General features: G+C 41.1%; 1 protein-coding gene across 1 annotated transcript in view; it reads right to left on the bottom strand.

The window, feature by feature from the left end:
• KCNU1 (potassium calcium-activated channel subfamily U member 1) overlaps positions 1-22,696 on the bottom strand; it is a 171,975-nt gene that overhangs the window by 121,567 nt on the left and 27,712 nt on the right. The window contains exon 4 of the mRNA XM_024764958.1: positions 10,028-10,144. Coding sequence (XP_024620726.1) covers positions 10,028-10,126 — 99 coding nt within the window. The 5' untranslated portion in view covers positions 10,127-10,144. The remainder of the gene's footprint in view (positions 1-10,027; positions 10,145-22,696) is intronic.

The following is a 22,696-nucleotide window of genomic DNA, read 5'->3' on the forward strand; positions in this document are numbered from 1 at the left end:
CAGTCCCAAACATGCCCATCTAAAGGATGGGCAGAATTCTGACAGGAGGGAACATGCTATAAAGTGAGAAGAGAAAATGAGCGCTTTAACTTGCCAATATATCTGGTCTGTAAAATAAGAATCTGTGGAATATAATCAGAAATTTACCCATTTAAAACCCTCAATGCATTTGGATGAAGTATTTTGCAGCCTCGGTGAATTTTTAGGTCAACTGTAGGTAATCAGTTATTTCTAGTTTCCAAACATTTAAAAAAATATGTTCAGTCCTGTGTAAAACTGTATTTTATTTACAATTAAAGCTTCACTCCCTTCCTGTTCAGGTGTTCCTTGAGCAGGCTACTAGTATGCAAAAAGAGATTAGTTTCTTCTCTGTTAACCCTTTTTGTTTTTTTAGTCCTAGCTGCCTACTGACTAGGGTACCTCTGGCCTCTGAGAACTGTAGGTCAGTGTCAGGCGGTGAACAGAAAGGGGAGGTAATAGAAGGAAATGTTGGACTTGACTGGTGTTAGATCACTACGCTCTCACCCTTGGGCTCTCCGGGCACGGGAGGTGTTTACTGTTTATTTTCCTGGGTTGTTGGAGATTCCCAATTCAATTCATATTCAAATTCAACAGATATTTCTTTAGTACCTATCATGACTCAAGTATTATTCTGCTGACTGGGAAACATCGTTCAACAACATATACAAATATCCCTGCCTTTACGGAGCTTATGGTCTGGACAATAAATAGTAATTAATATGTACCTTAGGTGGTATGTGAGAAGATGCATGCTAGGAAAATAAAGGAGAGCAACTTAAACAGATCAGGAGTGCAAGGGGAGGGGGCAGACAGGCTGCAGCTTGATAATATTTAATTGCTAAGCGTCCCCTCTGCGGTTCCCTTAAGCTGAGTGAAAGCGTCCTCTCTCGCTGGTTGCTCACAACTCTTTTCTCAGTGCACCTTGCACTCTTGTATTCTGCTGGAACTCTTCCCCCTCCGGATGCCTAACTGGGCAGGTTCGAGAAGACTCTCACATGTGACCCACGTCTGGCCCACGGACCAGGTCAAGCACTCTTTGCCCCAACAAACACTAGAAGGACAGATTCTCTTCAGTGTGGCCATCCCTCTTCACCAACGAGCCAGACATCAGCTCTCTGTGTCCCCAGAGTTCCAAGAGGTGCCAGCTGACCTTTCTAAGTGGTCCCTCGCTTGGCAGGGGAGGAACCTCCCCCCGCCCCGCCCAATACCTCTGCCACAATAAGAGCTTGTCCCAAAATCCTCTTCAATTTCCAGCTTACCCAAATTTACATGGGGTTGGTCAAGATGCTAAGAGCTTCAACTAGTCTTCTTCCGAGTGCTTTGTAAGTGGCAATGATGCAGGTTAATGGGAGTTAGTGGCATCTATTTTTCTTGGGGTCTCAACTCTTACTGTCAGTTCCATTTTAACATCTGAATCAAGTGTCGATGAAGATATCACTAAGACTGTGGGTCTCATGGAGATATTTGGTTACAAATGTAGTCTGAAGCTCAGGAAAAATGCTGGGAGTGGATATGCGTATGTGTGTGCATATATATATATTTATATCAGTAGATTGATAATTATTAATAGTTTCCATGAAATCTTTTTTCTTCTCCTTACATATGATTACATGTTTTTTCTCTCTTACTAAATCCCATAGGTGATTCTTCATCTATAAATCATGTATTGACAGGCTTCCAGAACTATGGTAACAAGGTCATATATTTATAGTCCTCCACACCATAAAGTTAACAAAAAAAATAAATAAAAGAAGAAAAATGTAGTTTTATTCGATCTAAGAACAATATCAACTTCATGCCACAAACCTTAGAAGGATGATCCAGAAATTATACATAATAAGCAACAAAATGTGCACCAAACCAAAATAAGGCAGTGGGAGCTAACAGTTTGTGAAGGCTGTTTGGTGAGTCAGGTAGAAATGGGAGGTATTCTGAGAGGACTCATGAATTTCCCTCGGGTGGAAGGGGCAAAGTCTATTCAGGAGGGGTAGGAAGCCCGCCACCTGAGCTGTGATTTCTACAATGGGGCTTAAAGCCCGTTTAGTTGGTGGATGGTTATGGGTGTCTTCAGAATCCAAACAGCCACCAGCGCAGTTAACAAGGGGCGCTATGAATACTCCAAATCTTCACTTGTGAATATGAGAGGACACCAGAAGACTGCCAGTTATACAGGAGGTATAAGAAAACAGGAGGATCGGGCACACAGAATAGATGAAATAACGTCCAGTGAAAGAGTGAGCATAGAATATGTAATTAAACATCTAAGAATTACAATCAGTGCTCCTGGTGAGATTCTAAAAAGCTGTTAAATAGTATTGGAGGACTGGGAAGACCAAGGAACATGGGGGTGACACAGAGGCAGTCACTGCAAGAAGCTGCACCCCCAAGGACTGGCTGGGAGATCAACAAAGGGAGGTTGGGATTCTCAACATTTAAAAACATTCGATGCCAAAGGGCATCAAAGTGGTGCCCTTTGGAAGGGGGCTTCAGACTTGGGAGGAGGGGTCCTGGGTTGGCTGGTAATGGTACATCTGAAGAGACACTGTGAGCTTGGTCCTGGTACTGTTGGAAAAGCCTGGAAACTGAAACCAAGCACTGCTACTGGAAGAAAAAGCCATTGATGAAGTGAGGCTGAAAAAACTAGACGTAAAACACAGGAAGGCAGTTCCTTCCCCTCCACTAGAGCACAAGGGAGCTGACCAAAGAGACATGCGGTTGCTGTGCTCTAGCCTCACATCACAAGGCAGGGGAGAGAGGGTGGATTTGGAGCTGAGAGACAAGAGTTTGGTATCAACTCAAGAGTTTGGAACAGCATTTACAGAGGTTTTAGGAAAAAGGATTACAAGCCAAGACTTCTAAACCCAACCAAATTATTGTTCACTTATGAGAGCAAGGGGAAAAAACTGGGGGACATTCAACAATTCGGAAAGTGTACCACCCACAATTTCCCTTGCGAGTGAATATGGCAAGTACTCAAGAAAAAAAAAAATTAGAAAGATAAAATAAGTTACGTAAGAAAAAATGGTGCCTAATAAAACTGGTAAAATTAATGGAATTTTTAACTCTAAAGCAAATATTAAGAAGGAAATCTGACCAGCTGTACAATGCTAAAAGCCAAAAAAACTAAAAAAACACAGTAGCAATCTGAGTGTTCAGATTAATTCAACAATATCTGGAAGGAAGGAGGGGTAGTGTGGAGGAAAAACATGCCGAAGGTCTCAGGCGAGAGCAGTATATAGATATAAAACATGCAGAGATATTATTTGAGAGAAATACAGGTGGGAAGTTTGTTCTGAATTTCATTTACTGATATACCTATGATATTCTATTAAAAATGGAAAATCCCAAGTCAAAAGAAACAAAAGAAAATACATAAAATTAACAAAAAGGAACAAATAAGGAATGTAAATATCAGCGAATGGTCAGTACTTACTACACCCTTCAAGGGCTTACAATACTCCCTACAGTATTTTAAGGAGGTCATTCACATTATACGAAAGAAGTGCAATTTGGGAAGATTAACTTGTTCAAGATGAAGTGGAGAAGCCAATGCTTAAGGTCATGTCTCTCAAAATTCTCAATCACCATGTCATTCCGCTTCTCCAGTAAGATAAGGAACTAAGATGTCACAAAGGTCCTAGTTGTTTATCCAATACCCATTCTCCCTTTCTTTACCAACACACCCTGTTTGTTGGTTTAAGCCACAGAAATTTAGATAGTCTATTATGCAGTAAATTCAATCTCTAAATATTATAAAGACCAATGAAACAGATCACCATAAAGGAGAATAATTAAATTCTCCAGTAAATGAACAAATAAATGCATTCTTAAATCAATAAACACAAAAGTGCAGCTACATGATAGTTAAAGAGACACACTTAAGAGGAAACAAGACAGAAAGACTGAAAGAGAGCTGGGCAAAGACATCCTAATCAAGTATGAATAAAATGAAAGCAATGTTACCGGCTAACATTATGTTCTAAAGTATCCCCTGGGTAAGAAAACAAAAACAAAAACAAAAACACAACAACAACAACCCACTCAATATGACAAAAATGGATACTTCATATCAGTAAAAGGCACCATCGACCAAGGAGTTATAATAGGTAACTCTATGCATTGACTGATGTTACATAAAATATATAACTCAAAATGTTAGAAATGTAAGATATTTGATAAAACTATAAAATCATAAATGAAAAATGTTGACGTGCCCTTTTCAATCAGTCAGCAAATAATTAAGGGTATGGAAAATATACACAGGTTCTCTCAAAAGTCCATTACACGGTAATAAAAATTGATCATGTACTAGGCAACAAAGAATTTCCCCATAAATTCCATGAACTAGAGATCATAAAGGCAGTGATATTCCTGGGCCATAAATTTCACCAAAGTAGAAAAGAGAGCCAGTCCGACACCTAGGAAACAAAAGCATACAACACTCCTCACAATAGATTATGAATCAACCAAGAAATCAGAATTAAAACAACCTAAAGACGAACTGGGCATTACTAAAAATAAGAACATTACTTGCCAAGGTCTATGAGATGTGAGCAAAGAAGCGCTCTGAGGAAAAAAATGTTATAAATGAAATTCAACTGAAAAATCTGTTAAAACGAGGCCAGCCCAGAGGGCTGTCCAGGGTGAAGGCTGCGCAGGCTTGGCGGGACCTAGCGCTGGGCATGCGCAGTGCTGTCCTGCGGCTTCCGGGATGAGCCCGGCTGGGTGGAGCCTCTGGGATCCTGGATACAGGTATCCCCAGGTTGACAAGGGAGATGAGTGGCAGCCCTCGGCAGAGCTGACTGGGAGGAAGTGTGAGTGCGAGCTTGGGAAGACTCAGCTCATCAAAGCTGCCCCAGCAACGAAAATAAACCCAGTGATCAGGAAATTGACCAACCCGATGATTTAGGAGGAAACGAAGTACTGGCCAGGACCCTCTGACAGAATGAGGAAGGTCTGAAAAAGAAGCAGCCTGAGAAGTAGCACGCTGCTTCTGCAGAGGAACAGGCAACCATCTAATATAACTCCTGCACTCCTTCTTCCACGGGCACTGAAAAACTGAGCCTGGGATGGGCAGGGACCCGTCCTCAAAGGTGCCCATTCCTACCAGGTCCCTGTGATGCTAGCCAACCAGTGCGGTGGCTTCCTGGTTGGCTAGCAACAGGATACTGAAATTAAGAAGGATAAATGTGATATTAATTACACACGATATATATATGTATGTATATCATGAAATGTATAAATCTCCAACAAGGCTACATGTGACCAAAAGGGAGGGAGATGGCCCATCATGAGAGGGGAATGGTGTCAATTAGGAGTAGAGAGAGGAAAAAGAAAATCATACTTTCTAGTCAAAGGAGAAAGCTGGAGTGGAATCTATGGAGCAGTCGAGGAGACCTTCAAAGTTACATTCTCTTTAATGGCTCATTTTCCCTGGAAAATGTCCTGTGGCTTTGAACAACAAAACTTTTCACTTAAAGCTAAGGCAGTTATGTCATTTATTGTCACAACACATAACACTTTTAAGAATGAAAGAGACTCTATTAAACAGTTACAGCAGGACAACCTGCAAAAACCTGGGCTTATACTCATCCTGCCAGAGAAGACAGAAAAATAGAAGATGGACATAAAGTAGTGCCTAGGATGATGCTACAAGTAGATACACTTACTAAAGATGAGCCATATTTTTGGTTCTTAAATGTTTTAGCTATCAAAACAACAGAGAAACACAGTTACACAATTAATAGCACCCAAAAAAAGGAACAGTTTAGGAATAGGACTCTTTGGAACTAAATTCAGTAGAAAATCTCCCGCAGGTAGCTGTAAAAACATGCTTGTGATAACTAAAGCAACAAGCTCAAAGATGCTGCAGAGGTGAGCAGCACATTGTCTTGTTTTATCTCTAGAAGGATCTCAGAAGGTCTCTGGTTTTGGAGATAATATTTTCTTTCTCTTTGACTATTTGCATTTTCCTTCTTTTTCTTTTCATCCTTCTTTTTTTTAAACAACAACTTCCTCTCCTCATCCTCCTCCTTCCTTTTCCCTCTTACACTGTGTTGTTGGCCACGTATCCACGTATTTAAGACATTAGTCTACAGATGTTATTAAATTTGCCATCATTGTGGGTTTTGATATAGATACTGTGCCTTCATTGAAAAAGAAAATCAGATTCTTTCTTGTACTTTCTATGCCCTAGGACTATTTAATTAGCATTAGAGAGGTTCACTATTTGAAGATCTAGCAGACTGGACCTTGAAATTGTCTGGGTCTCCCATAGGCAGAGGGGCAGAAGGGTAGTGGCGGTGATGTTGATAAAGTCTTTGACAATATCTTTGTATCTTCCAGTTATTTGGTCTGTTTAAGTTTTTTTCTTTTTTTCATGGTCAGTTTTGCTTATTTATGTTGTCCTAAGGAATCATTTGGTTTTCATACTTAATTGTGCATATATCTTTCAATTTCCTTTTTATCTGTATTTATTTTCTCATTTTAATGTCTTATTCCATATATTTTGCTTTTCCCCTCTTGGATTGTTTAGCCTACCTATTGACTTCTCTATTTTACTGTTTGTTTCAAATAATCAGCTCTTTTATAATTTGTTAATTTCTAGCTTTCTTATTTATTCTCCTTAGATTTAATGTGTTTTCTTTCTCTGACTTTTCAACATTGATAATTCATTTACTTTAATTATTTTTTATTTATCAAGATAAGTTGTTAATGTTATGCTTTTAACTAAGAACAATTCCCAACTTATAATGTAGGTGCAAGGGATATGTGATGTTTTCATCATCTTTACTCTCTAAATATTCTGCAATTTTAAGTTTGATTTCTCTGAGTCAAGAGTCATTTTAGGAAGAGATATTTACAATTTTTTAGCTGTAAATTATTTGTTTTTGGTTCTTTTTTTCTGAGTTTATTATTTTCCTGTCCATTTATTGTACTGTGTTCAGTTTATGTCCTCTGCCTCTACTTTGTAAGTTTTTTAATTGGGATTGTTTTTTGGGGGCCTATTAATATATACTGAATTTTTACAAAAAGTTTGTAGACATTTGTAGGTTTAATTTATGTTTTTACCATATGGGTTTGATCATTTCAGTCAGCTCTTTGTTATTAATTAATTTACTTTGGTCTTCTTTATCTTTCTCCTTCTCCTTCTTCTTCTTCTTTTCTATTTAGTGTCTCCTGATATAAAATAAGTGAACTAAAAGTTCATACTACCAATGTGTCTTTAATATTGCTTTTTGATTTCTTGTAATTTTTTATTTATTAATTATCTTGAAGTTATATTTTTGGTATAATGATACTCATGATGTTATATCTTGGTTGAAGTTAGTTACAAATTTTCATTACAAAATTATGTGTTGAATTGTGTCCCCAAAAAGGTATGTTGAAGTCCTAACCCTTAGTACCTCAGAAAGTGACCTAGTTTGGAAATAGGGTCTTTGCAGATGTATTCAAGCTAAAATAAGGTCATAAGGATGGACTCTAATATGACTGGTGTCCCTATAAAAAGAGGAAATTTGGGCACAGGCATGAACAGAAGAAACATGATGTGAATACCATGTGAAAATGAAGCCAGAGACCTGGGTGCATTTACAAGCCCAGGAATGCCAAAGATTACCAACAAACCACCAGAATCTAGGAGACAGGCATGCAGCTGACTCTCTCTCCCAGCCCTCAGAAGGAACCAACCTCTGATCTTAGACTTCTAGCCTCCAAAACTGTGAGACAATAAATTTCTGTTGTTTAAGCCACTCAGTTTGTGGTACTTTGTTACAACAATCCTAGGAAACTAATACAGGCTACTTGGCTTCGTTTATTGGTTTTTTTTGCCTTGAATTCACACTACTGTCATTTGCCTAGTATGCCTTTGACAATTCCTTTATTTTCAAACTTTAATGCCTCTTGAATTTCTAAAACATAATTAGACCATGTCAACCCATGCTTAAAAACCCCTCAGTGACTCCCCTTTGCACTAGAATAAAATTATTCCATTTGAACAGCCTAGCTCCTTGCTACAAAGTGCAAAGCACTGCATGGTTCTGTCTCCACTCAGACCGCAGAGTCCTCTGCCCTCCTGGCCTCTAGCACAGGAACCTCGTTCGGTACTTGCAGTAATCTGAGCCCTTTACATCCACAAGTCTCTTCTCTCTATTGGGAAACCTGTTCCTTCCACTGCTCAATCACTTTTACCTTTCTGATTCTTCAAGTCTCAGCTCAAATCTTACCTTTTCAGAGATTTCCTCTCAGATCACTGTATCTAATGTGATCTAACACCAAAACCACTGACACTCACAAACAGGTCATTCGTCATTGCCTCACAGCACTGATCACCATGTGAATTTATCTCATCTATTTATGTGCACATGCATCATCTCTACCCCCACTAGAATTTAAATTTAAGTCCCATAAGTGCAAGATTTTTGCCTGCATATTTCATCATGTCTAGAGTATATATGCTTCGCATGTAGTTGGCAAGCAGTAAATATCTGTTGAAAGAAAGAAGGAAGAAAATTACAAAGGATGGATGGAAGGAAGGAAATCTATAAGCCACTTTTTTTCTTTCTCATCCTTTCATAAAACACTTGCTTGGAACCTCACTGAGAGTCTCAATTTTGTGTTTCAATGCTAGACTATTTATTCTGATTTAACCTTTCCTCCACGCTTCCTGTTGTTCCAACCATTTAATCATAAGCTATAACAGATTGAAAGAACAATTTTTCCATCATTAAAGAAATAATTTTTATTGATATGTAGTCAATGATCATTTCTTCCCAACCCAATCCCTATATGCAGTGCTTACATGGTAGATGGTGGAAGTTCTCTTCTGCCTCACTCCAGGGTCCTTTACTACCTTATTTCCAACATTATCTACATATAATCCAACATGATTTGAACACTTGAAGAGATCCTAACTAACAAATCCCTGATAAAAATCATAGAGAATCACAAAATCCTTCTCTAACAGGTCATAGGCACAAGGATTTCAAAAAAGAGACCAAAGCTTTAGAAGGAAAAAAACGGAGAGACACATTTCCAGATGATTCAGTATTCCCTGTAGAGTTTATCAAAGCAGTTTTACTTATGTACTTTAAGATAAGTTTTAAAAATTAGTTAGATCGTAATTAAACAACATTAACTAGAAAAGAACGATGTTTGTACTAATTACAAAAAGCAGAGGATAATCTTTAGTTCACATACGTCCCCTTCCACCATGCCACCATGGGATGGCAGCATACCCTCAAATTACAGATTGTTTTTGAATGTGTCAGATCAAACGATACTACTGAAATGACGATGGGGCAATATTCATTTACAGGGCATCTGCTATTTCCAGACAATGGGGTGTGAACATTTCCCTGACGGTCTTTTCTCTCAAGGAGTCCATAGTGCACTAGGGTAGACAGGCTTATGCACAGATAACTTTAATTTAACAGCGTTCAATGGAAATGATAGAAACTTAGAGAAGGGGACTCTTAGCTTAATATGGAGATAAGGTAAAATCTGCCTGAGGAGATGATGCCTGGACTGAGTTTTAATATGTCAATGTTTACCTAGATTAAAACAGGAAGTAAATGATAAATATCATAGAGGGGCAAAAAAGACCAGTTTGTAAAATGAAGAAAGGAAGCTGTTGGAATCAAAGGAGGGGAAAATAGTTGTACCTCACAGGGCAGAGAATCCACTGAAAACCAACATTTTTTGAGCAACAGCTGCATGCCAGACATCCATCTACATGCAAGGAGAATGAAAGGCACACAACCTCTGCCCTAATAAAGTCTTTCTTCTAGTGGACAGGCTGACAACAAATAGAAAATGTAATGCCAAGTAATTATATTCACTCCAAAGAAAAAGCAAGCAGAATCATCACTAGAGAGCATAGACACAAGGAGATAGCCGTTGGGAGGTAGTGGTATTTTAGAAAAGGCCAGCAGATGCTTTCACACTGACCATACATCACACTCGTGGCTAAAGTTCGTCAGCAAGTGAGCACTGGAAATGTACTCACCAACACCTGTCCCACAAAGGTCTGTGCCGAGAGCAACATTTCTACACGATCACGAAAGACTCCCTGGAAAGTGAGACTTCTTGAATGTTTACGGTCCATGCTACATGACGTTTCTTCCTAGAAGCAAGAGAAAGAAATCGAGAGTGAGCTGGGTCTCAGGGAAGGTCATCTGTTTTATGTGTGTTGATGGTGTCTCCTGCTGGAGCATCAGGCAGAACGCACTACACCTTGCCCAACGCCGGGAACCCTGGACTCACTTATTCCCTACTTCACACGATGAATTTTCCCGGGTTTGTATTTTACTGCGCTTCGGCAGTATTTTCATTCTGAACTCTGCAGTCTTCAGCACGCCCATCTCACATACTCTCAGCCCCAGACCCTTCCCACTGACACTGCTGTTATGATCAAGGTCGGGAACAGCGTGCTTCTCTCTGTTCTGGGAATGAGTGTCTTATCCTTTTCTGTCAAGATACACAGACAAGGAAAAAAAATTACAAATGGATTTCCAGGTGATACTTAAGTATTTGCTTTTCTGAGTGAGAAAGAAGAAGAAAACTTTTTGCTATTTTATGTTGATTTTATTCCTTATTTGGTATCACATCCTGTTGAAATTATGATCCTTCCTCAAGTTTACAAACTATCGTTACTTATTATACAATTCCCACTCTGTATCCACGGGTTCTGCAACTGCATATTCAACCAACGTCGGCTAGAAAATATTTAAAAAAAGAAATTTCAGCAAGTTCCAGAAAACAAAGCTTGAATTTATGGGGTGCTGACAACTATTTGCATAGCATTTGCATTATATTTACAACTATTTGCACAGCATTTACATTGTATTAGGTATTAGAACTAATCTAGAAATGATTTGAAGTGTACTGGAGTATGTGCACAAGTTATATGCAAGTACTATGCTATGCTATATATAAGGGACTTGAGCATCCTCAGATTTGGGGGGTGTGTCCTGCAACCACAAAGGGACCACTGTCTTTGAAATTTATAATAATCCGATGAGGTAGCCAAAGTAAGTCAGATTAAATCCATTTTCTATTGATAAGGAAACCGAGGTACAGAGAAATTAAATGACCTGCCGGTGGGCAGGCAATGAGGACAGTCTGGAGTCTGAACTGGCCTCTGTGTCTGTTGACAGTCTTGAACTACCCCTGAGAAAGACACAAGTGAACCGGGATTGACCACACCATGCAGACTGAGACCTCTCTGACTTTTAGAAAAGCTCATTTTATGTGGAGCCAGGTTTTTGAAATGATTTAATTTTTCTATTCGTATTTTCTGAATGGTAAGAAGAGAAGTCTCATTAAATGGTTATTTGATAGAGTTTATATCTTGATCAATGATTGCCACTAATACTTAGGACTCATCCTGTGCATGCCTGGGAAGTGGTCTGGGCATTGATTTTTTAAAAAAATATTCAATGGCATGAATATGGAACACTCATTTGAATTCCATTATAAAACTGCCTTTTGTGACAAAACAAACTGGCCCTAAGATATAATAAAATCATACTTATGAATGTAGTATATCTTTTAAAATGCACATTTAAGGAGAAAATTATGACTCTCCAAATAATTTTTTTTTTTTTTTGCGGTACGCGGGCCTCTCACTGTTGTGGCCTCTCCCGTTGAGGAGCACAGGCTCCGGATGCGCAGGCTCAGCGGCCATGGCTCACGGGCCCAGCCTCTCCGTGGCATGTGGGATCTTCCCGGACCGGGGCACGAACCCGTGTCCCCTGCATCGGCAGGCGGACTCTCAAACACTGTGCCACCAGGGAAGCCCTCCAAATAATTTTTAAAAGAACTTTCCACAGTACTTAGATTTATGACAATTTTGCATTAGGCCAACTTTCCCAAAGGCTTAGAGAAAAATACAACACTCTCAATTTAATTAGATATGGTAAATTATTAAGAAGTCACTCAACTATTATGAAACTCTCTCGTCAAGATTTAAAAGCAGAACAGTATAGTCTTCTGGTTGCTCAGACCCTGCTTATTAACATTTTGTAACATCTGCTTCCTATTCGAAATGAAAAGGTACCTCTGGACTGGAGGGCAGATATAAATTATATCAAAAGAATGAAATGAAAAATACAGCAAATGTTTATGGGCAAATGCGTTCTCACATTTTTGTAACCACACAAAAATGAATATAATGGGGAAGAAGATACATTTCCTGGAGCAGAAGTCAAAGGAGATTAAACAACTCTACCAATTCAGTTGTGCACTGAAAAAAACAGGCAGAAGGCACAGTCACCACATCTAGTACCCATTCACGCACCGCCAGTGCTGTTAAGAAATCAGAACCCCAGGATTCATTCCCCAATCGCTATGCCGCTGCTTCCTGCCTTTAATCTAGAAATAATTAGTAATAGCATAAACTCACTGAGCGACAAAATCTATAGAATTCCATGTTGGGCACTTCTAGAATGCAGACACCTGAATTTCATATGATGACACTGGCAATGACCTTAAAAAGTTACCGAGTTATAAATTCTTTTATTTTATGTCAATGTTCAGCATCAAGAGGCAATGTTTCAAGCAACTTTTCAGTATTAATTACAAAACACAGTTGATGTGCTCTGTTATGGAAATCAGAAAAATAAAATCGGGGAAAGAAAAACTGTGAACAGATCTTTGCTTTCAACCATTGGTACCAGAACAGTCATTATGTAACACTTGAGCATTTTTATTCTCTTAAGCAGAGTCTTATCTGGATAGGATACCATTATTCTTACCATCATCATTTTCCAGTTGCTATTCAATAGTGCGCACCCTTGCAAAGCTTGTTTGGGTGTAAAAAAGTGTCCCTGAGTTTGTGGCTGGATGGCGTGTGCACGTATGCATGGGTTTCGGCACGTGTGCACAACCCCGTGTGTTGTATTAACGTGTATAAAAGGCAATGTATACTTGTGAGTATATGAGCATCCTGCGTGAATGATTCATGAAGGTGAGGTTGACACTGACGTTCCTTTCTGCCTTCCTCATGGTACCTAACACAACTGTCATTTTAAAATTTGAAATAGAGGCACAGACCTCACGTTAGCGGGTGTTTTGTTCAAAACAACGACATCTGCTTCCAGAGCTCACATGCATCGTCATCCACACAAGGCGCTGCTTCTCCCAGTGGTGGGAGAGGAGGCCTGGCCCTGTAGCTGCACCCTTTGGCATGGCGGCCTGGGGTCCTGTTTTCCACCCCTGAGCAAGATGGACCCGTTTCTAAGTCACCACATCAGAGCTGGCTGTTAACCCGGGAAAACTGAGCGAAGCCTCCATGGCCTTCTAAACACAAACGCATGCCAAACCTGTCTCTGATCTCCACACAGGGGAACTGACCGAGAAAATTCCTTTTCCCTCGCTCTTCTGCCATTTTTTAATGCTCCTCCAGGTTAGCCTGGATATTAATAAGATGAAGAGTCCACTGAAGAAGGTCACAAGGGAGGAAAGAATAAATGCTGCTTGGATCTCAGCTGTACAAGACATTTTCCCCAGGGCTTCCCCACTATCGTCCTCTGACCTGGTTAGACACAACAGGAGACAGAACTGTCGGGCTGCTTCTTCTGTGATGTCATGATCACATGGTAATGATTCCAGGAATTGGACTTCGGTGTACCAGAGTCCTGAGACCCGTGCAGTAACAGCGAGAGGGTCCAGTAACAACCGAGGTGCCAACTCACAGGACGCAAATGAATGAACGGCAGAAGGTCCACGACATAGATCTTCGAAGACCAGAATTCTAGATTGGACGCTGTTACTGACTTTCTCCACGACCCTGCGGAAACTGTATCCTTTGTGGCCATGGTCAAAGGGTCATCTATTTGGTTTGTGCAAACAACGTCAGCACAACTCTTTTTGAGTGAAATGACTTCCAACCACACGTGTGTCAACGTGCTGATTCTTCTAAGTGATGCCACATTCTCAGTAACCACAGAAGGACGGATGAGAAAAGCACTTCAGGAGTTTTGCATATCCTCTCAGTCATAAAGGCATGGTACAGACTGCAGGAGCTGCAGAAAGCAATTTCACCCGGGCGAATGTTGGTTGGTTGCTTTTGAGCTCAGGAATCTGTTCCCCTTATCTCTTCCTTATGGGATCCTCCCCTTTCTTGCTTTTATCCCCACCCTGTCAGCAAACCCTTTAGTCCAGCGGAGGTAAAGTTCAAACTGAGAGCAACAGCTTTTATTTCCTCTGATGTTTTCAAAGATGTAAGAAATGTCACGCCTTTCAGTGTGCACGAGTGGCAGGCAAATGTCAGTGCCCGAGGGAGGGGCTAGTTCCTCTCAGTTATTGTGAAGATGACCTGACATGAGCTGATGAGACCCAGGAGAAATGTTGTTGTCCTTTGGGGTCTGTCATGACTCTGCTACCAGTGGCAGACGTAACGATAGCATTTCCTAGAAATGCTACCACAGGTATATTTCCTTCCTTTAAGTTTACCTGTAATTTTCACAAAATGCCGTCATTAAGCTATCTTCTGTTAAGTTACTGTGTGGTGCCTACGAAGTCACTTTAATTTTTCATAGTCTTATTTTATGATAATACAGACTTGATAGAATCATTGAGGCTCAATAAGGTAGTGGGATCATATTTAGAAAAGTATAAAACTCAATACAAGAAAAGGTACTGTTAGCTATTAGAGTTCTTTTTCTGAATGGCACTGATCATAAAGAAAGGAAGAGACAGAAGGATAAAGGAAGGGAGGGAAGGGAGGGGAAGGGAAGGGAGGAAGGAAGGGACGGAGGGAGGAAGGGATGGATTTATTTGTTTATATCACATACACACTATACGCCTATAGGTATCTGGAAAATAAGATCACAGTTTCCAAGTCAAAGTTCATTCACATCATTGACTTTAGTCACAATAGCTGTCACCATCAATGAAATTTTCTCACTTCCTAACTTTTGTGATTGAATATTGTCAAAGTATTACAAATTCTTTCCAAGATGCTGTCTAGGCACCTTTTCCCCTTTTCCTGGAAACCAACCTATGAGAACAGAAAAATATTTAATTCAATTTAAACAGACAGGTAGTTTGTTTCTCTAATGTTCTTTTATTGTGATAATATTATTAGCTTCTGTGGTGAGTCAGAAAATGTGTGGATGGTTTCAAATCAGTCTCCAAATTCATCTTGAACCTAGGCTGTGCATGCATCCCCGTTTCCCCAGGACTGTCTCAGGTTCAGTAGTGAAAATCCGACACCCTGGGAGACACCTCAGTCCTGGACAAACTGGGCTAGTTGATCACCCTGCACCCCATTCACACTGTGGATGCTGCCTCATCCACACTGCGCTCCAGCCGCACTGCTTCCTCTTAGCTACAAGAACACGCAGGCTTTGCTTTTTCCAGCCTTTACAACACACTGTTCTCTCTGCCTGGATCACCCACTCCCATCTCTAGCAGCTGCTATTTTCAAGTCTTCACTTGAATGCCATTCACGACCTCCTGACCATCCTACAAAAAGGAGGGCCCAGCCCCGTGCCCCAGGATTCTGTTACGGCGTCCCAACCCCGTCCTCCTTAGCACGTCATAGCACTTACAGTTCTGTTAGTTCCTCGTTGCCTGGTTTATTTTCTATCTTCCATCGCCAGACCATAAGCTCCACAAGTTTGGGGATCCTAACTCTTGTCTTCTTCACCAAGTACCCTGTGTCCAACCATACACCCAGCACATACCAGGCAAATCACATGAACTTAGTAAATAACTGGTGACCGAATGGATAAATCATAGATCTTTCAAAATATTTGTTAGGTGAATGAAATACTGAATCCATTGATACACGGATCTTAAGTTAATCACACTTTTCTACTCCATATTTCCCACGTCTCACTACAACCTGTCCTCCGAAGGAAGTGCCATCAGCAGTGTGTATATGCACAGGGCATGGGGTGTGGTGTGTATATGTGTGGGTGTACACGGTGACATGATGTGTGTGTCCATGCACATGTGTGCGTCCGCACTGAGCAACTACTATGTTCCAAGCACTGGAAGCACAGTGGTGAACAGAACAAACCTAGTTCATCCCCTCCCAGGGGATACAGTTACTGGAGGAAGACGTTTACAATTAGAAACTTGCAAAGTGTCTGGGGAAGAAGGCAAGCAGTGGAAGGAGGCCCCTCACCCAGGTGAGGATCCCTAGAGGTGGCAAGGAGGCTGCCTCAAGTATGTCGTGTTTGAAGCTGGGGTCTGAAGCGTGAGAAGCTACCCGGGCCCGGAGCCCCGGTGGGCTTCGGGAAGCTGGGACAAACCTTGTGAGGCTGGGGGATTCTCGTGGGTGAAGGTGGGAAGGGAAATGGCACTTCTGGAGATGCTGGTTGGCTGGAAAGCAGTGGCCCAAGAGAAGGCTGGCAGTGTCAGAAGGGAACCTCTGTGTTCCACTTTAAGATAAAAAGAAATACGAACAAACAAAAAAATCTTATCTTAAGAGGAAACAGCTGAAGGACTTTAAAGAAGGGAGCTAAGTGATTGAAAGGACGGTCCTGGCTTCCATACAGAGAAGACACTGGTCAGAGTGAGCGGAGGCTAGTCCAGGCGAGACCCAGGTGCTGCTGGGTGGAGTCGAGTGGGCAGGTGTCAGTGAAGTCCGTCCAGGGGGTCAGGTCTGCATGTGGGGAGGAGGCGGCGTCAAGGCTGGCCCCGCCCTCTGGCTGGTACTTCCCGTGTGGTCACTGGGGCCTTTCACTGCTGTGCCTTTAAGACTAGGCTTAAGGAATGAAGACTCTGCTACTGATGAACTTTTTATTTATTTATTTTCCAGTTCAGATGAATTTTTTAACATGCCAGTGACTTGATTAGAAAAACAGCTTCACTTTGTACACATCTCTGTAATTTACCTCTGGGCACTCAGATGTTCTGGAAAAAGTATACTTTATTTATAATGAGATTAAATAAATGTTTCATTTCAAAAATTTGCTCTCTTCAAGAAACGTGCCGTATCTGAGAAAGTAAGAACTTCATTTTTAAAGTGTACAGAGTAGCACTCACGAATGTGTGTGTTTTGAATGCTTCTGAAAGTAATGAGTAACGTGGTAATGGTATCTTTTAACGGCCTAAGACCATCCATCCTAGTTAATGGTTTAACCCTACCTTCTTCTATTTCAAAAAGCAGGGGTTTACTTCATACCCCAATGGACATCTACACCATCGGTCAAACACGCTGGTGAAGACACACGAGGGAGGCCTCAGTTCAGGCAGCTAGTCAATGACAAAATCAGGTCTCAAGTCAAGGATGAAAGTGGTTTTACCTCCCCAGGACACTCATATCACAGTGGAAGCTGCGTCTGAGGTAAGCATCTTCTTGTTGACTTAATACGTCTGTCACTTTGGAAATGCTGCACTGCCTCTCAAGGTATTTCCATGAAGCTATTTTAGGCACCAGATCTTTACCTTTCACCTTCTTCAGTTTTCAATTTGGGTTTAATTCCTCTCCTTAAAGTTGCACGGAATAGGAAAGATAGCAGATGAACCCATTTTAAAGAGAGATTTCTTTTGAGGGAATATGATTTAGTCCAGGTTCTATTTAGATCCGTGATCTACTGAAACTCACCGTACTTAAAAAAGGCACTGCACTTTTTCCTTCGCGCTGTCATTCCCCATTTATTCTAAGTGGACAAAGCACCGAAGATGGTCCACTGTGGTAGTTATTTTAGCCCAGAAGAACGTCCATGCTACTTTGGTGAGCATATGGGTTTGTTTTTTAGAAATTATCGGCTCTGGAGAGGCTGGTATTACAAACGATGTACTTGTATTGAAAATCCATACAGAAACCTTGAGTTTTATTTTTACCTTTTGTTGAATTTGTTGGTTTACTTCTGAAATAGAAGTCTTTCCACAGGATTCTTATGCTCCTCCAATCCTAATTCTCTCATCAGTGAAATGAGGAGGCTGTTCTGGTGTTCGAGATTCCTACCAGCTTTGACACATTATGAATCTCTGATTCTATAAGCCCAGATTAGTTCTCTCATAGACTGTAAACACCTTTCCACATTCCACTGTCTGATTCCATCTCCCATATGGATTCTTTTTAAAAAATGAACAAGAAACTCATACAACTCAACATCCAAAAACCCCAAACAACCCAATTAAAAAATGGGCAAAGGATCTTAATAGGTATTTTTTCCAAAGAAGACATACAGATGGCCAAGAGACACATGAAGAGATGCTCAACATCACTAGTCATCAGGGAAATGCAAATCAAGACCACAGTGAGATACGACCTCACACACGTCAGAATGGCTGTCATCGAAAAGAAGCAGGAAGGATGTGGAGAAAAGGAAACCCTTGTGCACTGTTGGTGGAAATGTAAACTGGTTCAGCCATTACGGAAAACGGTATGGAGATACCTCAAAAAACTAAAAATAGAATTATCACATGATCCAGCGATTCCACTCCTGGGTATTTTAGCCAAAGAAAACGAAAAAACACTAATTTGAAAAGGTACACACACACCTATGTTCATTGCAGCATTATTTACAATAGCCAAGATATGGAAGCGACCTAAGTGCCCATCAATAGATGAATGGATAAAGAGGAAGTGATGGGGGAAAAGAGAAATAGGTGAGGGAGATTAAGAGGTGCAAACTTCCAGATGCAAAATACAATAAATGAAGCACAGGTATGAAATGTAAAAATAATAAAAAAAAAAAAAAGAACAAGAAGGAAGCAGCATCATTTCTGAGGGTTTTTATTGAAAGGGTGTCCCCTCTGATAAGTTAACTTGGAACACAACTCTCTTTCTTTTCAGCTCTCATGGAATTACTTTTCTTCATAGAGGAATCATGGTTACCTAGACCATAATCTCTGATTCCATCTCTGAGCCTCGTTCCCTGCGATCTGATTAGAAAGATGCTAACTGCTTTGCCAGAGAGGCCATCTCTTCCCATCTCTCTGCCTGGCCTCTCAGCCCTTCTTCTCACTAATTTGCTTTCTGTGATACTGCAGAGTTATACTTCATTCTGGGTGATTGCAAACTGCATATGTGTGTCAAATACGTGGGGGTTTACTTGGGTGAATTGCTAGGTTCAAAGTGAAGAATTTCCTCAACCTCCTTAATTTTATGATTTGTGATTTCTGATTACTGTACTAGATGTTTGGAGGGTGGTCTTCATAAATCCTCGTACAAGTAGAACAAAAAAGTTGAGACATGAGCCTTCTCCATTTGGCCAGTAGATGGAAGTATTTCATAGGGAAATAAGCAACCAGCAGGGTTTTGTTTGGTTGGTTGGTTCTGGTTTTGTTTTTGTTTTTAAGAAGATAGAAGAACCGTCCGGAAAAGAAGTAGAAAGGAGAAATGAAAAACAAAAACCAAGAGACAAATTGTACAAAATACAGGGCTTCTAAACTCACCAAAAACCCATTTTCTGTTCAGGCTTTCTCTACGTATCCTCTGTGACTCTGTCCCTTTTGAAAGAATAAATTAGACTGTTGATAACTCTGGAGTTTGGGGTTTTTTTTTTTCAATATAATCTCTATGGATCCTTGAGAGTCCGAAAAATCTTTTCACGAGAATGAATAATGCAATCAGCTTCTTCAGCAATCAGCCCAGCTGAACACGAAGCTGGTGATTTCACTGGAATGCTTAATGCCCACCAGCAAGAGTGGTGTGAGAGCAACAACGGGCAGCTCCAACCAGCGATTCTGGCTGTGGTTCCAATGCAGGAATCACGAGGCCACTGCTTTTCCCATTCTGTCTACTGCTCCTGTTTGGAACTACTGGTCTACCATGGACAAGCTAAGGTGGATCACCAAGCATTGTCCCAGCAGCTGGTTGCATGATTCCTCTGGGTCCTGTGTGAGTGTGTTTCCAAAATCCCAATTTCAACAAACTGTGTGTCGGAGTCTCCAGGCAATCATATCCAACTTGGAGATTAGATTGAAAAACTGAGTTGTCACCGACAGCAGAGGAGATGAAAGCCATCTTTTCTGTATCAGCTCCCGTTTAATTGGCACGCTAACCCAAACACCCCTCTCCAAATACCCGTCTCCTTGCGAGTTTTGGCAGGAGATGCAAGGACTGGATTTTAGCTCCATCTTTGGTGTGGGGAACAACCCAGCAGTTTTCCAATTATGTCAGGAGAGAAATGAAATCTCTAGAGACACAAAATAACTTCCTAGAAACCAAATTTCTTTTTATCTACGTATTTTTAAAGAAAATCCAAACAAGTGATATGCACACACGAAGCAAATGAAATGCTCTGAGACTGGTTAACATCTGCTAAAACAGAGTGTGGCTTATTCGCGTAGCTCTCTTATTTCTCCCATCACAGGGTAATGTTGCCCTCTTTATCAGTATTTCTGACTCTCTTCATCAGCATTGTGATTTTCACTGCATTTGTCGAAAAACTGCCTCTATAAGCAATACCCTTGATACACAGTTTCAATGTAGCTACTGCATTACTACACTTACTTTCTTCTTTCAGTATGTCCTTGAAGTAAGGGCCTTTCGGAATATGTAAAAACTATGTAGATAAGCACTGAGGTACAAGAATTACTGAGCATTAAATCTGTTCATTCCCCAAGTTCTACTTATTTTTTTTTTTTAATGAGGAAACCGAGATCAAGGCAGAAGAATATATGCTTCAATTTGTGAAAGCAGAGCCCCCCGCCCATCCAAATGCACAGCGTTTTGGAGGAAAAAGATAACCCTAGGGTGGTGAGTAGTCATCAAGCACTAATGGTCAGCTTCTTCGGTAAAATCTCTGGGCCTCCTGAGTATTTTAAAAAACCTTTTGATCTCACTTCTAACAAGCATTGAACTGATTGCTGGTTGGGCAGGGGGGTGAGGTACGGGAAGTGCTACAAAAGGGATATGGGTCATGTCCTTTCTGGCCAAGAGGCAGTGAAAGGAGAAAGCAATTTGGTGGCAAGATTTTATTTGCTGGCTGAGAAAGCCAAACTCCATGGAACGGCCATCGCTGAGCAAGGACCCCTCCCCCTCCTCATTTATACTGTCTATAATCACCAGTGCCAAGGGCCAGTGACAAGTGTCACTGCACTTAGAGTCAGCCCTCCATATCTGCAGATGTGGAACTTGGCGGCTATGGAGGGCAACTTTATCACACCATTTTATATGAGACTTGAGCAACCGGGGATTCTGGTATGAGGTGGTCCTGGAACCAACATTCCCGGACCCCAGGGACTACTGTATTCACCAAAGCAAAGGTTGCTCTTTGGAAATCTTGCCACTAGGGAGCAACACTGACTAACTTTGGCCTTGAAGGTCCCCCCCGCCCTGCACCCCTATCCTTTTGTTTTTTAAAGGAAAAGTTAGGCTTTTTTTTTTTTTGCTTTGGGGCACATACAAATAAAACCTTCTAAAATCACACCTTTGCAGTTTCCTGCTCTGAGTAGGGGGAAGAAATGGAGTCCTGAGAAACAGGGGGTAAAGGAGAACCTATCTCTCTCTGTCTGCAAATGCCTCGGCTCAGCTCCTGGAAGCTGGAGGAGGGGCAGATGTTTGGGGCTGTGCACAGGAATCTCAGTAGTCTGGGAAAGGTTGCTCTGGGTATCTTTCCTCTCTGGACTTTCATACATCACAGAGTTCTTACTTATGTTTGCAAAGTCAATCCTTGCCTTGAAGCACCATCCTTGGATTAGAAAATACAATGAAAGAACCCAAACAGTAAATCATTGTATCGCATCTCCGCTCAAAATGCTGTCTTCTGCTTGGGCTTTCCTTGCTGCAAAGACCATTTTATAAGAGTGATCTCAATCACAGACAATCCAGGTCCACCCCAAAAATCAAGAAATAGGGGAATCTTTAAAATTTTCCCCATTTAATGAGATGATAACAAAGCACAGAAAGGTAGAAGAAATTCAACACGTGTCCCCTAGAAAGTCAGTGGTGCTGTAAGAAAGATGGTCCAGGACTCTCTCCCTTGGCTCTGTGAGTCCTCCCCTAATCCCTTCCCTAACCGGCAAATAAATTTCTGGGAGCCCTTTTGGTTTCCAGAGTTTTTCTAAACCTGCCACACACCGGTTGTTATTCTTTCTCATGCTACGTCTCCCACCTGCTTCTGGAGTGAAACAGCAGTTGGCAATAGGGATGCTCAGAGTCAGGTACCCCAGCCTGGCCAAATAACACTCAGATAATCACATCATTAACCTGGCTACTGAGCTCCAGGTTGGCAAGAGCCAGCTCTGCTTCCCTGAGTGCTGAGGGTCCCTAGTTTGAAAAACATGCACTTCTTTCTAATAGGCAATCTGTCACTTGCCGTCTAATAGAAATCACCTGCTCCTAGAATAATCATTAAACAAATTGACAGCATGCTGAGAGCCGGAGTTCTCAGCTTTAATGCTGCCTGGTTGAATCAAGCAGATGGAATGAAAACAACCACAACACACCACTGCTCGTCATTTAGAAACTCATTAGTCACAGGGGAGTCACAGTCTCTGCAGACGCTGGCTCTTCCCCTGGAGAGTCAAGAGGTACTTTGCGGCCAGGGGTCAGTGCCCTGGACCCTCAAGTGATGGCTTTGAGTCTTGACTTTGCTACTTACAAGATCTGGGAAAAAAAGTCTCCTAGGAGATAAAATACCTACCTTGGAAATGTCTATCTCATAGATTGCATGAGGGTCACGTTAGGTACTATGAGAAAAAGCACCTTGTAAATTTAAAGAATTAAGCCCTCAGTGGGACAGCACTTTGGACACTCAATAATAAT

This window comes from Neophocaena asiaeorientalis, unplaced genomic scaffold (assembly GCF_003031525.2).
Source record: "Neophocaena asiaeorientalis asiaeorientalis breed wild unplaced genomic scaffold, Neophocaena_asiaeorientalis_V1.1 scaffold14, whole genome shotgun sequence".
Lineage (NCBI taxonomy): Eukaryota > Metazoa > Chordata > Mammalia > Artiodactyla > Phocoenidae > Neophocaena > Neophocaena asiaeorientalis.